Consider the following 14,553-nt stretch of genomic DNA (forward strand, 5'->3'; position numbering starts at 1 on the left):
TCGCGACCTCCCACTCAGTGCTCTTCGAGCTGCGAATAGCTTCTGCATAGTTAGTCGGGTCCTTCTCGTACGCGAGTGTTCTGATGACAGCGTCGCAATGTTCTTCACGTGTTGCATCGTAATAACGACGTTGCTGTTCGGCAGGTGCACATTTTGTCCCTTCGTTTCGTCGTTGCGGCCTAAAAAATCTGCACTTCTTCGGACTGCTGCGCCAGCGAGTTCTTGCCAGGGTCTCGTTGCACGTTCCACGTCGACCCAAACACGGCGATATCGCGTAAATTTGGCACGATCTTCGTCAGCCCTTCGTACGGGGATGCGCGTCGCTCGTTCGCGCTCGTGGGGCTCATGAGCTTGAAGCCCTTCTGCTCAAGTTTTACGAGGGACCTGATGTTGCAGGCTAGCTGCGGCGCTAGGAATACGTTAGTTAGCGTCACGACTTACTGGTCGGAATTGGTGCTTTTCGAACTTCACGCGTATTTCGTACAGGACAGACCGGACGTAAATGTTTCGTGCTTCCGCACATATATCATCTACGGATGTGCTTATGCTGTTCCACAGCTTGAAGTACCTCTTCATCTTCCTCAACGAGGCTTAGACCCATGGGTTCGGGTCTATTAGACGGAACCCATGTGCTCGAAGAGCTTGTTCGGTAAATAGGCGTGCTAACGCGAGCAGACTTAATGTCGAACTCAGCAAGTAGCGCTATGGCAACTGCCTCTTCGGAAGTAGTAGGATGCGCTCGGATAAATTCCGTCCGGACAACGTCCTCATTGAGATCCCTTATAAAAATTGTTACGACAATTGCTTCTTGCACCGGGTCTTAATGCCTAGATGCAATGAGAATTCTCAAATCCTCGACAAAGTCCGCTAGGGTTTGTTTCCCCTGTCGAGTCGCTATGAGCCGTGATCGCGTGCGAAAGCCTGATAAGGCGGTCCGAAAATGCTGGTCACTTGCTGTTTCAGCAAAACCCATGAGGGAAAAGCGTCTTTTATGGACGTGCTACACGAGAGTGCCCACTCCATGGCTCTTCTCTCAAGTTCGTAAGTAGCCATAGCCACCTTTTGTCGATGTGTTAAGAACAAGGCGGAGTCAATGAACATCTCCTCTATTTAACCATAAAGGAAGGGTTTCTCCCTCTTTCCGTCAAACATCTTAACAATGACAACTAGAGGGCGAGCCTTAAGCTCTGATCCTGCACCTAGCCGAATAGAAAGGATTCATATTGCAAGAAGGCTTCAAGCCTCGCATGCAGGACCTCATGTCCCTGGGAGCAATTAAATTTCTTGTTCAATCCCAGACAAAGTGTTGAGTGAAAGCTTAGTCTTATAAAGACTCAGGCGCAGATTGACTACGAGTGCTACCATGTTTAGCGGAGCTACCTCGATCCTAAAGTCAGAGAAGACTTTTATTCACAGAGTGTCTCTTACTTCTATAAACTAATGGGTTTAACAACTCAGGAAGTCGTACAAGCTATTAAAGGTTAACGAATCCTAGTTCAACGTATTCAGGGGTTTGTAGAGCCAATTGGCAACTAGTGCTCGAGAGTATATACCATACAAAGGCTTCTACCTCTTACAGATCAATGCGCAAGCCTTAGGAAGGCACTAGACGCTTTAAAATCAACAGGGGAACTGCACTTTATTTAATTATAAAAATCCAAAACCTTACCTTGGCTAAGTATTAAAAATAAGTTTCGGCCAACAAATTTATATCTGGCGGTGACCACATTTGTTATTCATAACGAATGGGATTCTAGTAATTAACTATTTTAGATTACGATAGGTGGGCGACCTCTTTTTTGCTTAACAACAGGATTATTAATTGGTGCTGGATCAAGCGTTAAATTTTTTCACAGCTGTTTAATGATTTGCCGTTGGCAATATTTGATGAAAAAGCAAACGAAGCTTCTCAAGCGCCCAGGAATGATCGGCCTCACGCTCTCGTTTAAGGAATGCAACTGCAATTGTAACAGATGTGTTAAAACTGGTCATACCAATGATGGGCAACAATAATGCTTTCAATCTGTTTGTCTTGTAAATGCAGTCAAGCACAACAGCATGTGGGTATCTTAGCAGAAGTGTGACAGACTTAGGTGCAGCGTAGAAGAGGCGTGAGACTCTTTCGTCCTCGTCAACTTTCGATTGCGGGCTCCACACCTCTCGGTGTAAGAAGTCAAGAAGGGCTTCCATGGATGTCCTGTCTTGAAGTTGTTCTGCTCGCAGTCTCTTCCTTTTATTGTATACCGTCCTCCTGACAGCTTTGGTCATAGGATCAATCTGGCGAAGGCTTGTGAGTATTTCTTTTAGTGCTGCTTGTAACATTTGGCGTGTCAACATCTTTTGGCCTGGTTGCAAAAGGCGAGCAGTGGGGTAACCACTTATGTCCAGGGAAGCTTCGTGATCCTGGTCACCTTTACAACGCGCAGGATCCATGTAACGTTTGGCTGAAGCCGTCCTGAGAGGCGAAAGGGACAGCCTGTCAAACGCGTCGCAGTTTTTCGTTGCGGGACATGGTTGACAAGATCTTTATATGAACCACCTCTATCGCACTTCAGTATCACTTTTGCTTTGTCAGAACGTGCGTGGAAACTGCGTAACCTTCCGCATGTGTAAATTCCCGAACACTGCTGATCTACCCAGCAGAACTAGAGTATACTTGAGAAGAAGGAGCTAGCATATTAGTAAGTGAGAGAGTCTGACCTGAGTTTGAGATAAAAGTATATGTCTGGCGGTAAATTATCTTTAGGGGGGTGGGGTGAATTGTAACGGGGCACTGCGACTTGTACTGTTTCAGTACAAGTCCACTTCACACTGCTTCAGATGTGAGTGGTGCCTCTCGTTAGGTGACGTACACTGTACGTATAGAGGAAGACTTCTCTTAAGGCAAGTTAGCTTAAGAGTGTAAAATGAAAACTGTATTAATATAGTTAAGTGTCTTGTTAATCTATCTTTGTAAATGTTGTCTTAACTATAAACTAATACTAAACATGTAAATGAATTCTTATCTATCTTATCTCGTAACTCTCTTTGATTACTTCTACAGCTGATTAGTCTGCGGAATAAATAGACATAATGGTCTATACCTATTTATGGATAAGAATTCAGGAAATTACTATTTAAAGTAATTTCCTCCAAATATTATCTACCTTTTGGATAATATTAATTAACAATCTTTTATTGTTAATTTCATGTAACGATACACCCCGTTACATGAATGTAGCTTGATCTAGGGTGAATTAAATGTAATAATATTGATTTTAAGGGGGGGTCAATATGACATCCCCTTATTTAAATCTAAAATCTTACCCCTTACTTAATTGAAATAGATTTCGGCCACCAGATTTATATCTGGCGGCTGCCACATATCTTACCTGTAATAAATGGGAATTTAGCGATTAACTATTTTAAATCATGTCTCGATTCTAATATAAATACCATCGTCCCTAGAGCTGCTGACTCAAATCATGCGAACTTTTGATATTTGACTTGATTGACCGACTTTTGACATCGCGTAAGTAAATTTATTGGTGGCATAAGGGCTGCTTGTGTCAATACAGCGTCAGCTCGTTATATTTTGTCAGTGGTCGGATGGATAACTTAAGTATCACTGCTTACAGTATGATTAAAAATGATCAAAGTGGTAAATCGGTGTCGTTTAAGGGCTATCCGCGAGGCGCGAAAATGATACGGGATCATGAGTATTGGCAGATAGCTTGATGCTAATGATCTTAATGAGCAGATGCAATATGATAACTGGCAATCTAGGAAAGACATGAATCATATTGAATCCCGCGGCCAGGAATGGTCCAGTTTTGTGCATGCAATCACAAAGTTATTAAAATTAAAATACTCGTTACGCATTCAGAATCAGTAATAGACGATTAAGGTTGTTTGTAAAGATCAAGTCAACTTGTCACGCAGAGCGCAGCTGATATAGTATGCAATAAATTACCCGGCGTATCCTTCCCAATACAGTGTTTCTTCCCAACGCCACAAACAACTTCTTTACATCACATTTACCTATAATCAACATAACGTGGTCGTACAGTACACTGTGCTTTATTATTTGTCCTTTTCATCTCCAAACATGTACTCATCAATACGACGTAGGAGCCAAGTAGCATTACGCGGTGTGTTCACGACTTGAATTTCCATCTGCTCCTTCAGTCGTCTACACGAGTCCAGATAACGGTCACTGAATCCATCCATACGACGTTCCCAGAACTTGTACATGGCATTTACTGAGTGACTCGTTGTTTCCACGATACGATCCTTCATCTCCCCCACAGTGATAGACGCCGGTACTACTGCTGGACCACGCGGCGTCTTCAAACCGTGTACCACTTCGCTCTCAACAAGTGCTTGTCCGTCATCCACCGCTTCTTCATCCTCATAACCAAAGGTATCGTCATCGTCGTTGTCGTCAATTAAATCGTCGCTTCCACCATCCTGTAAATCACCTCGATTTCCTGCGTTCTTCTGAAGCTCGCGCTTAATTCGTTTCCGCTCCTCAATGTGCTTCATCAGTTCATCGTTAACCTCGGTGTGGATAGCAATAATGCTGACCCCCTTGACAAAAGGCAAATGGGTGCCCTCCTTCATCCATTCCGATGAATATGCGGATAGCCCGACGCCTATGAAAGTGAATTCTTCCTTCCTCGGGTGTGCTAAGAATACAGCAAATTCGTGTTACGGATGCTTTCTCATGAACAGTCTCAGTTCATTCTTACAAGATCGCTCTCTTAGTTCCTGAAGACGCTCTCGGCTCAAGTTTACGGTCATTTCGATGCCTCTGCATTCCGGGGTTTGGCGATCACGCCACATGGCTCTATAAAAGAGGCATTGATATGGTTGGTTATATCAAGCAAATGAATGACCAGTACGCAGCCTCTAGGCTCCTACTTGGTGTAAACGCTGAATCCTACACAGTAGCTACAAGACGCCACGTCGCCAAAGCTCTTAGGCGCAGCGCCTTCGTCGACGCGACGTTCTGGAGGCACAGGAGGCATTGATGATATGTATATTTGTATATTTTTGGAAATTCAGAAAACATATAGCTCTTTACTTCATTTGACTTTAAAAAATGCATCTGCGCCACGTTTGTATCGAAGTGCCTGCTACGGAGACTGCTCTCGGATCTAATCGGAAGCTGTTGGCGATTGTAGCTACCTCTGACGCATACAAGGAACATACCTATGACGACGCGATGGTGTACCTCCATGGCTTTCCAGACATGAGTGTGCATCCCACCAAGGTCGATTTTGCCTCTCGGGTATCTGCGAAATTGGCCGAGTTTTGGGTTCACCAAAACGATCGGAATAATATATTTGTAACATTTAATTTTGCGGGTGTCCCTGGGTCGGACAATGAACTGCGATTTACAGACAAGCTTATCTCGATAGAAGTTGAAGATACGATCGCTGTCTGCAAGTACATTCGCGCGCAGCTGTTGCGTGGAAACGGCAAAGTACACACGGTCGGACTTTCGACAGGCGCTATCTTGGGCGCATTACTACGTGACAAACATATGTCGGATACTATTACAGTAATCGCTGGCTTGCTCGACATGACAAAAGGGGTCCATTTTGATTTTACCAAGAATCAACTGGAGCAGAGTGAGCAACGAGGCTGGTGCTGGAAGGAGTTTTATTTGGTTGAAAGCTGCCCATTGCCAAAGAATGTGGAATTATCGCTCGATGGAATCCATTCCACAACCGAGCTGACTGATGCCAACGCACCATCGAAGATCTTCGTGCGGCTAGATAAAGATTACATTGATGAGTACTATGACGGCTCGCTAAATATTCTAAACTCGGTGTCAGGATCGGGTCTGCCACCGCTGTTAGTAATTCATGGGGACGCTGACACTGATGTTCCTTATGCAAACGGGGAAGAAATTTTTGCCGCAGCGGCCGAGCCGAAGACATTTTTATCGATTCCGGGTGCCAACCATATGTTGTCGAATTCCAAGCATTTAAAAAAAGCGCTGCGGGCGATTGGAAAACATGTCGCTGGTATATGATAGCGATTTTAATGGTGAACTTAAATTACTTTTTATTCGAACCAACATTCTATCCCTCACATTTAGCGCTAAGTAATTCTTGCTAAAAAAATCCATTTCTCCATCAAAAATAGGCTTCAATGATCCACATTAGAGAGAGTGCTCTCAGACCTTTTTTGTTGTCACGGTATCCGTCACATTACTATTACCTAGGAAAAAAAATTGTCTTTATTCTTAATATTGCCCTTGGTAAATTTATACACTGCACACTTCGTTGTTGTTGTGGTATATTTACTTTGTGTGTTAAATACCCTTTTGTTTTTATGAATGAGAGATTCTCAATTTGTCATTTCGAGTCTCGCTGTGTGCCTAAAAGATATCATGTATCAATAACTGACGATAAACGAAAATAAGTCACTTTTAGTTGGCATCGAAGTATGCTGGCTGCCATCGAATAGAATAAAAGAGTACTACTCATAAAACTCAGCCAACATGCAACTGCAATAGGATGACTTGCGATGCTTAGACGATAAGAGTGTGGTGCATCTGTTGCGAGAATGTCAAGGTCACTTTGGCTTGGAGAGAAATTCGCATTTCTGGAATTGTAAGCGAGCTTGCAATATCTTTTTCGTGTTTGCCACCATCCTCTTGATCTGAACGTTTCCCCTTATTTTCTGTATGCAATTTATACTTCAGCTCTCCATCTTTGTCATTAGAGGAGCGTTGTTCCACAACTTTGCAATCATATATGACAAAACCACCTCTGTAATTATATACACGGGATTCTTTACAGGTTGAGTCGATCCGAATGGCCAAAGCCATAACCCACGCCGCATTCCATCCCGAGGCTGGTGATATAACCACGCCACGACGATAAATCACACCCTAAAGCGTCTCTCTCGGGCTTGACATTTTCTCGACCACAAAAGGATTACTAACATTGCTCCAATAATAAGAGGAACTGCATGTCCAAATGGACGACCGTGTAAATCAGTCGCTTCTGTAAGACTCGGAACCCCGCGGCGATGAAATGGTCGAATAGTGAAGAGGTAATTCATTCAAAATGTTGCCAGAACTGCAAATTGGTGATACGAAAACTTTGCTGATTTGTAAAAGAAAAGCAGCCCAGCAACAGAAGGCTAAGTTTCCGTGAGCTGCTGAGTCCACTATGTGGCGAAGAATCTTGAAATGCGGCAGGTACACACTTACCATAGAAAAATGTATATCTTCCAAGAGCAATGACATACTGTCGAGCGAGAAAGAAGTCGCTGCTGAGGCAAATGAGGATAACAATGCTATGAATACGCGCTGTAGTAGCATCCGTCGGCTATGGCGACTGCTCGGTTGTCGTCAAATATTATTATTTACAAACGTGAAGTTCCAGCATTTAAAAAATCTGATTGCCGCTTACAAGTCAATTAATCTAAAAGTTATCTCGCGCGTTAAAGACAGCTCAGAGACAGTCATGTTCGCCAATTTTTTCTTATAATCGTTTTGTCGAATTCGCATCGACACAAATATGCAAATATGTGACGAGCATGACATATGAATAGCGAAAGCTCACCGTTGAGCGCCACATGAAATTGTACCGTGACAAGACCTAGTCTTCACCATAGAACTTGCAATGTTGCACATAAAACCATGTGATTAAGTACAAGAAGATAAGAGGAGTCACGGGTATTTAGTTTAATGGTATTAACTTATATTTATAATGCAAACGCATAGCAGTCACACATCAACCGAGCTTCATGGCTTTTGCCCACGCTAGCTCCGGCGATAGCATCTACTTTCGAGCAATACACATCGGATAAAGTTGTGGAGTCTCAGTAACCCCTATGGAGCTTGACAGCTTTCTGTCGTCATAATGTTCAACATAATCAGACGGCACTTCCTAAGAAAAAAGCTAAACTTTCATCATTCTCGCACAACACGTGTCTCCATTCCATTATATAAGTAAAATAGTCCCTCAACAAAATGTCATTCATCACCAAAATCAGTGTAATTCTAGAGTAGTAAATCATTGGGACGATAAACGCGCAGAATTGGCATCTGAAAGAGGTAATACAAATGCGCATGCTCGCAAAGACGACGAATGATGAATCAGTACCTCTGCCAATTTTGGCTTCCAGTCGTTTCGTAAAAAGTGTAATTACTAATGCGGAATTTATTTACAAATAAGTAGATTTGGCAACCAAAGTAATTTCTCGAGTTTTTCTTAAAATTAAAATTAAATGTCTTGTTTTAAAAGTTACCTGTCATTCGTGACGTATTTGTCATTTTCCGACCAGCCTAAGTTGTAAATAAACAATTCAGTGATACTTAATGTCATTGTGTTTTTCTCGTCTACAATTGGCGAAAAACTCCCTTTTTCTTGGCATAGAGCGACAAAAGAGAAGAACACAACGCAGACGTCGGCCGACTGTAATATTAAACAATGGCGGACGCAGGCAACAGCAAGGCGCGCGAGGTGAAGGTGGTGTTGCTGGGAGACACGGGTGTTGGCAAGTCGTCCCTGGTACTGCGCTTTGTGACCAACAATTTTCGGCCGTACTCGGAGTCGACCATCGGCGCCTCCTTCATGTCCAAAATGATCGTAGTCAATGACACGCCAATTAAGTACCAGATTTGGGACACTGCTGGCCAAGAAAAGGTAGCACTTTTTTGGATCAGAGGACGTTTTTGTTTCATTTCGCTTGATATCTGTTTGCTATTACTTTGAACGTCAGTATCACAGCTTGGCCCCTATGTACTACAGAGGAGCGGCTGCCGCCATCGTTGTATACGACATTACAAGAAAGGTATGTACTTCTGTATCAATTTAGTTTAAATGTATTGTTCTAACGAACATGTAATTGCTTGGTCACAGCAATCGCTGACGACCCTTAAAAATTGGGTGAAAGAATTGAAGCAATTGGGTCCTGACAATATTGTTATTGCCATTGCCGGCAACAAGAGCGATCTGGAAGAGAAGCGAGAGGTACCGGCGTCCCAGGCGCGCGCCTACGCCGAAGAGATTGGTGCGCTTTTCATCGAAACCAGTGCAAAGGAGGACACAAATGTGTCTGACTTGTTTATCCAAATCAGCCAAGCCCTGCCTACAGCTTCGGCGGAAAGCAATGCGCTCCCGGAAATTGTGGACCCGTACGGAGGTGGCAAGAAAAAGTCTGGAGGCTGCTGTTAGTTTGGCCGAGGAAGGCCAACGCAGCAAGCTGGGAATAATGATGCTAAGGGGCAAAAGACACGAAAAAAGTGGCGTTGCAACATGTCGTGCCATCCTTGGTGACTACAAAAAGTTTGATTAATGCGTTTAATTTTTTATTGCACTGCTGATTCCATTTTCGAGTACCGTGGTTCTCTTTAATTCCATTACCAGTCCCGAAGCTGCCGTTGAATCTCTCGTGTGTCGTCACGTCTTCGGTTGTCGACTTGACCTTGCTTGAAACACGCTGCCATGATGACTTTAATCCAGCCAGTAACTCCGACCTCAACTCGCATTGGAATCTATTACCCGCCATTTAGTTGTTAAGAAAGTCTACGCAATCGACCATTGAGATCCTTACCAGCTGTGCATTTGGTCGATTGGCAAATTCTTCTAGTTTCTTGAGCTCGGAGCGATTTGCTAGCAGCTTGCGCACGCGCGTTGACTCGGGTCGTCCTATAAGCCCGTGACGCCACACTATCCGCACAAGTCTCTAGTCAAACTGACAACCCTTTAGGCAATAGTATTGTGTCGTACCTGGAATGTTGAGGTCATGTAGATACAATTCATGCTTATAAAAGGCGCCGAACGCAGTGGACAGATCCGCATTGTGGTCTCGCAGCGACTTAACCTCAGACGGCTTAAGCTCGATGCCTAAGTTCCATTCGCGCTCCACTTCAAAGTATTTGGCCGCAGCTTTGCGCGTAAATTTGTGGTTGCGACATAATAGCTTGATCGGATAGTTGCGGAAACCACGCTGAATGCCGGACAGCCTTGGGGTATTGGCTTTAATAAGGCATCGAAGTCCACGGACACGAGCAAGCATTTCCATAATGTTTTTCTTCAACCCGTCTATCCCGATATAATCAAAAACATTGTTTTATGATGTTTTTATCAAGTTTCGAACACCACATGTTACCATATAGTACTACCAGACTAGCAAAATTAAAGTCTAACACCATGTCTACGTAGCGCAAGGCACACGCTAATGTGGAATAGTACTTAGTTTGTGAGCTTTGGTCAAATCACAATTTAATTGTCTAGACACATTAGCGAAATGTATCGGTTATAGCTATTTTCAGCACCAACATTTCTATTATTGTCGGATGTGCCTACCAAATTATTTTTTTATTGACGTGATGAATAGCCATCTGACCAAAAAATGTCGCTTAGAAATGACATGAAATGTAAAAATTCTATTTTGTACCACAAACCACTCAATGGATAATGAAGATGATGCACTTGCGGCGGCACAGATTTCGCAAGCAGATATTATCGAGTGCCAGGCAGAGACAATTGCACAGCTGAAGAAGCAGGTCAAGAAGGCTCAAGAGTATAAGAAGCTGACGAATTCCAAGCTCAAGGAGGCCGCGGCGCGGCTAAAAGAGTACCGTCTTCGAGTTGAAACGTTAGTACGGGACGAAGAAACGATGAAACAGCAATTGAATGTGCATGTCAAAGCTTCCAAACGGCCTAAAAATCTGGCAAATTCAAAAGAATTTGCAGAAATGGCAACCCAAACGGACACAACGGTACACGTGACGCGCTCGAGTCAGACAATTTCAAGTACGATGCGATTTGTGGACCGATGCGTGCAGACGATGGACACGAGTCCGTCTCGCAAGCGCAGTAGATTGTCCATGCAGACGCAGGATGACAAAGTGGTCCCAAAACTGTGGCGGCACCCTTTTGAGAATGCAATGAAGGACACGAAATTCGATAGAGAAGAACTTTGTTTACCGATACTTGAAAAAAACTTGACGAGTAGTGCAGCCTTGGACGAGATTCTGGCAGTTGATTTGACTGAAGAGAAGGTGCTCCACGAACATGAAATTGCAAAATCTAGCGAGGAAAAGATAATTTTAGCGGAAATTGGGGCAGTAGAGCTTGAAATAGACAAGGAGTTGGAGAGTAGTAGTGACGAGGAAAGATTAGGTACTTCAATGGAAGGCACTGCCGATGGCATTGAGAATGAACCGCTCCAATCGTTTGATGTGGCAATTTCAAGTGAGATTGACCAAGAATTGGCTTTTAGTAGCGATGACGAAGAGACAAAGAAGCTTGCAAATGAGATTGAGTCAAGGCGTGACATGATAAAAGTTGCCGAGAAGCCGCAAGATGTTGGATTGTCAATTGATGATGAACTGGATAACGAGTTGGCAGCATTAGAGTCTGAAGAAGAGAAGGGAATGCCGGCAAAAAGAGACAGCTCTTTAAGCTTGAGCAGCTCAACTAGTGACAGCGATTCGAGTAGTAGTTGTGACAGTGACGAGATAGGTGTCTGTACGGACAAGTTGGATGACGATCTAATTACCACGCCTAGTGAAGAAAAGACAGTCGATCTTGAACGAAAGAATTTAGTTGTCTCGACGTGCAACCAAGAAATTGCTATTGCTGACTTGCTGTCAGATCCTCTTGAATTAGACACGAGAACAACTACAATGAGCTTAAAGAAAGACACGAATCCAGTTGTCTCTATTGAGCAATCAATTGTATCAATGGAGTCTTTGCCGGTCAGAGCTTCTAACGATGAGGTAACTCCGTCTGGACTCAACGAAAATGCAACAATAAATGAGCTGGTACATCCTCGCGTCGCAGAACCGAATAATCTTGTAGAGCCACCGAAAGCTAATATGAAGGATCCCCCCGTCGATCACTTTGAATCCACCATACAAGAAATTCCTCGTACACGAGTTCGAAAAACTGAAGATGTGGATGCGACTTCAAGCAAGAGGGTCAAACGGGATGACGGGGAGAAGGCAAAGAAGCCTTTAGTAGCTACGATGGACGAGCAACGAATAAAAAAATCATTGGTTGTCTTGAAACATGCCATTGCAATTGGCAAAGACGAAGAAGCCGACAGCACGTACGCTCGACGCACTTTACTGGTATTAGTTCACCAGAGCATTCGATATTTCGATACACATCCCGACCATGTGGTACGTTTTTAATTTTCTATGCTTCGAAATTTTAGGTGCGTAATACTTTGTATTTCTTTCACAGACAGCGTTATGTCACGTTCTTGCCGATACGTTCCAAAATCTGCACGTCTCTCCTCTTGCTGTGGTGTCTGGAGCGCTTGGCATCTTTCGAACCCCGAGATCGCGGCGATTCTTGCAAGAAAGCAAATGGGGACTTAGTTGGCTTTGTAGCCAAGTGCTCTTACGTCTCATGCGTCGATCGTCGCAATTTCCTGCGTTATCAATGGTCGACGACTGTTTGCTGCATCTCCAGAGCTTATTACTTGGCGAGCGATTCCAACTAGGCGATTCGCTGTCCAGCAATACATCGCGCATCTCAAGGTCTAGGCAACAAAGTCACGATACGGTTTTTCTATCGCATATATGTGCCCTGTATTCCTACCTGTGTAAAGCATCGAGCCAACTGGCCCGAGCTCGTGTGTTGCTCTTTGACCTTGTGGTCGAAAATCCGACTCTCCGAGGTCTGTATTTGACGATGGTGATGCTAGAAGTCTACCCCGCTATGATCGTGCGCGAGTTTGACCACGAGTGTATCGAGCGTCGTACGTTGCTGCAAGATACGCTGCTACACGTCTTGGTAGCCATTTCTGATGCCGCTGCTGCAGGACACGAGCTCCTGCTGCATCAATCAAGTCTGACCATGCTTCATCGGATCGGAGACGCGATCCAGCGACCAGACTTAAAGGAAGGGAATGCACCCGATCGGATTGTGTTTGTTGAGAAGCTCTGGATTGCATGTCAAGCTCCGAATGTTGACTACTTTGAGATGGCCAAGTGTCTAGAGTTATGTACTGCCGTGTATGGCCCGGACGTTGTCATGCACAGCTTTAGTCTTCAACGGTGTCGAGAGTTGTTTACAAATGGCTGCCGGGAGGTAAAGAACGGAATCGTGATGGTTGTGGGGCATCTTGCGCACTTTTCTACCGCACAGCAGACGAATTTCAGCGAAGAATATATAGTCAGTGTTCTCTCGTGGCTGATGCAGCTAATTTCGTTCAAGTCTGTGGACGACTTGATAAAACCAGAGGATCAGCTACAATTGGTCGTAGCGTGCTCATCCGTGTGCTTAAGCGTGATTCTGGACCATTCAAGTAAAGCAAAGTTGGCTAAGCGACGTCAAGTGTTGGCAAAGATCGTCCAATGGATGGATACAGTGCCACTGGAGCAGCTTTTTGACTTTCCAGTACAATTTTTAAGACGACTACGCTTTGCAATCGTAGCTGCACGTCCTGTATTGGGTCAATAAAAAGGATATCAATCCAACTTAATGGGTATTCTATGAACTTATTAATAATCTTTGTCTTATTATGAAGCCAATCTTTGGGCGTGGAGTTATTAAAATTGCTGTCGTATAAAGAAGGTGGATTACAAAAAATCAAAGGTGCCCTGGTGGACAAAGCAACGCTACCAGTTTCGCCACAATGTGACGTGATGATGCTTTTAACAATGCAAACTACGAGCCTCCTACAAGGATCATTCTATCTCGCTTGAGCTTGCCATTGTGCGAAAACGCAATTATTACGACACCACGTGTCGTGTAAAGGGGTGTATCGTTACATGAAACTAATACTTCAAGGTTGTTAATTAATATCCACACACACCTTTTAGCATAGCCACACCCCCTCCCGTCTGCATTGAATAAAAACGTCATATAAAATATTTTCACTGTAAATGAAAACAAAATAAATTGTGTATTAATAATTGTTACTATAATACTTTGTGTTTAAGTAAAAAACATTTTTGTAAGAAAACTATAAATCGTATGGATCACTGCATCCAAAAATCAACAATTATTCTTTTGAATCGTCTTTAGATCGCGCTTTTGGCCTTTGGCACATCACCCCCCCTAAATTAAATTGGGGAATTGCTATAGCCACACATCCTAACTATCTACATGAGAGTTGCCCCTGGACACACCGAAACCGTGTTTTCGTTTGACGATGTTAAATATACGGTTTTTAACAGGTGAGAAAAAGCCAAGAGCGTCCGCACTTATTGGCAAGTCATAAAAAGAGCGAAAAGAAAGAGGAGCAAACCGAGCAGCGAGGGAGAAGTTGAGCTGGAAATAAGCAATAAGGGCATGTTAGTTAGTCTTGGGAGGTTAAGCTAAGGATGAATTTATTTTACTTTAGTAAAGTAAAATAAAATCATTCTTAGCTTAGCCTCTTTTGCAATGGGGCACACATCGGTAGGAGAACCGTTGTTGTGGTAAATTTACTTTATCAGTTAAATACCCTTTTGTCTAATTTTAAAATAGTTAGTTACTTAAATCCTATTTTTTATTATTAATATGAGTAACAAATGTGGTAGCCGCCAGATATAAATCTGGCGGCCAAAATCTTTTTTAAATTAGCTAGGGTAAGGTTTCTAGA

At 43.5% G+C, this 14,553-nt stretch overlaps 6 protein-coding genes across 6 annotated transcripts; 3 read left to right on the top strand and 3 right to left on the bottom strand.

Moving 5' to 3' along the window:
- Positions 1-3,587: 3,587 nt before the first annotated feature.
- On the bottom strand, positions 3,588-5,009 carry CCR75_008740 (uncharacterized protein; the record flags this gene model as incomplete). Its single annotated transcript, XM_067966790.1, has 3 exons — positions 3,588-4,667; positions 4,731-4,828; positions 4,903-5,009. 3 exons carry the CDS (start codon positions 5,007-5,009, stop codon positions 4,063-4,065), a joined length of 810 nt encoding a protein of 269 aa, XP_067816175.1. The 3' UTR covers positions 3,588-4,062.
- A 74-nt stretch (positions 5,010-5,083) lies between these two features.
- CCR75_008741 (uncharacterized protein) lies at positions 5,084-6,022 on the top strand (the record flags this gene model as incomplete). The annotated part of the gene is made up of 1 exon (XM_067966791.1): positions 5,084-6,022. The coding sequence occupies one exon, from the start codon at positions 5,084-5,086 to the stop codon at positions 6,020-6,022; it is 939 nt and encodes a 312-aa protein (XP_067816176.1).
- A 501-nt stretch (positions 6,023-6,523) lies between these two features.
- On the bottom strand, positions 6,524-6,823 carry CCR75_008742 (uncharacterized protein; the record flags this gene model as incomplete). Its single annotated transcript, XM_067966792.1, has 1 exon — positions 6,524-6,823. One exon carries the CDS (start codon positions 6,821-6,823, stop codon positions 6,524-6,526), a length of 300 nt encoding a protein of 99 aa, XP_067816177.1.
- A 1,612-nt stretch (positions 6,824-8,435) lies between these two features.
- CCR75_008743 (uncharacterized protein) lies at positions 8,436-9,182 on the top strand (the record flags this gene model as incomplete). The annotated part of the gene is made up of 3 exons (XM_067966793.1): positions 8,436-8,651; positions 8,728-8,799; positions 8,868-9,182. 3 exons carry the CDS (start codon positions 8,436-8,438, stop codon positions 9,180-9,182), a joined length of 603 nt encoding a protein of 200 aa, XP_067816178.1.
- A 185-nt stretch (positions 9,183-9,367) lies between these two features.
- CCR75_008744 (uncharacterized protein) lies at positions 9,368-10,032 on the bottom strand (the record flags this gene model as incomplete). Its single annotated transcript, XM_067966794.1, has 3 exons — positions 9,368-9,502; positions 9,562-9,677; positions 9,738-10,032. The coding sequence occupies 3 exons, from the start codon at positions 10,030-10,032 to the stop codon at positions 9,368-9,370; spliced, it is 546 nt and encodes a 181-aa protein (XP_067816171.1).
- A 388-nt stretch (positions 10,033-10,420) lies between these two features.
- On the top strand, positions 10,421-13,462 carry CCR75_008745 (uncharacterized protein; the record flags this gene model as incomplete). Its single annotated transcript, XM_067966795.1, has 2 exons — positions 10,421-12,139; positions 12,204-13,462. The coding sequence occupies 2 exons, from the start codon at positions 10,421-10,423 to the stop codon at positions 13,425-13,427; spliced, it is 2,943 nt and encodes a 980-aa protein (XP_067816172.1). The 3' UTR covers positions 13,428-13,462.
- Between the last annotated feature and the right edge of the window lie 1,091 nt (positions 13,463-14,553).

This window comes from Bremia lactucae, linkage group LG14, assembly GCF_004359215.1.
Source record: "Bremia lactucae strain SF5 linkage group LG14, whole genome shotgun sequence".
Lineage (NCBI taxonomy): Eukaryota > Oomycota > Peronosporomycetes > Peronosporales > Peronosporaceae > Bremia > Bremia lactucae.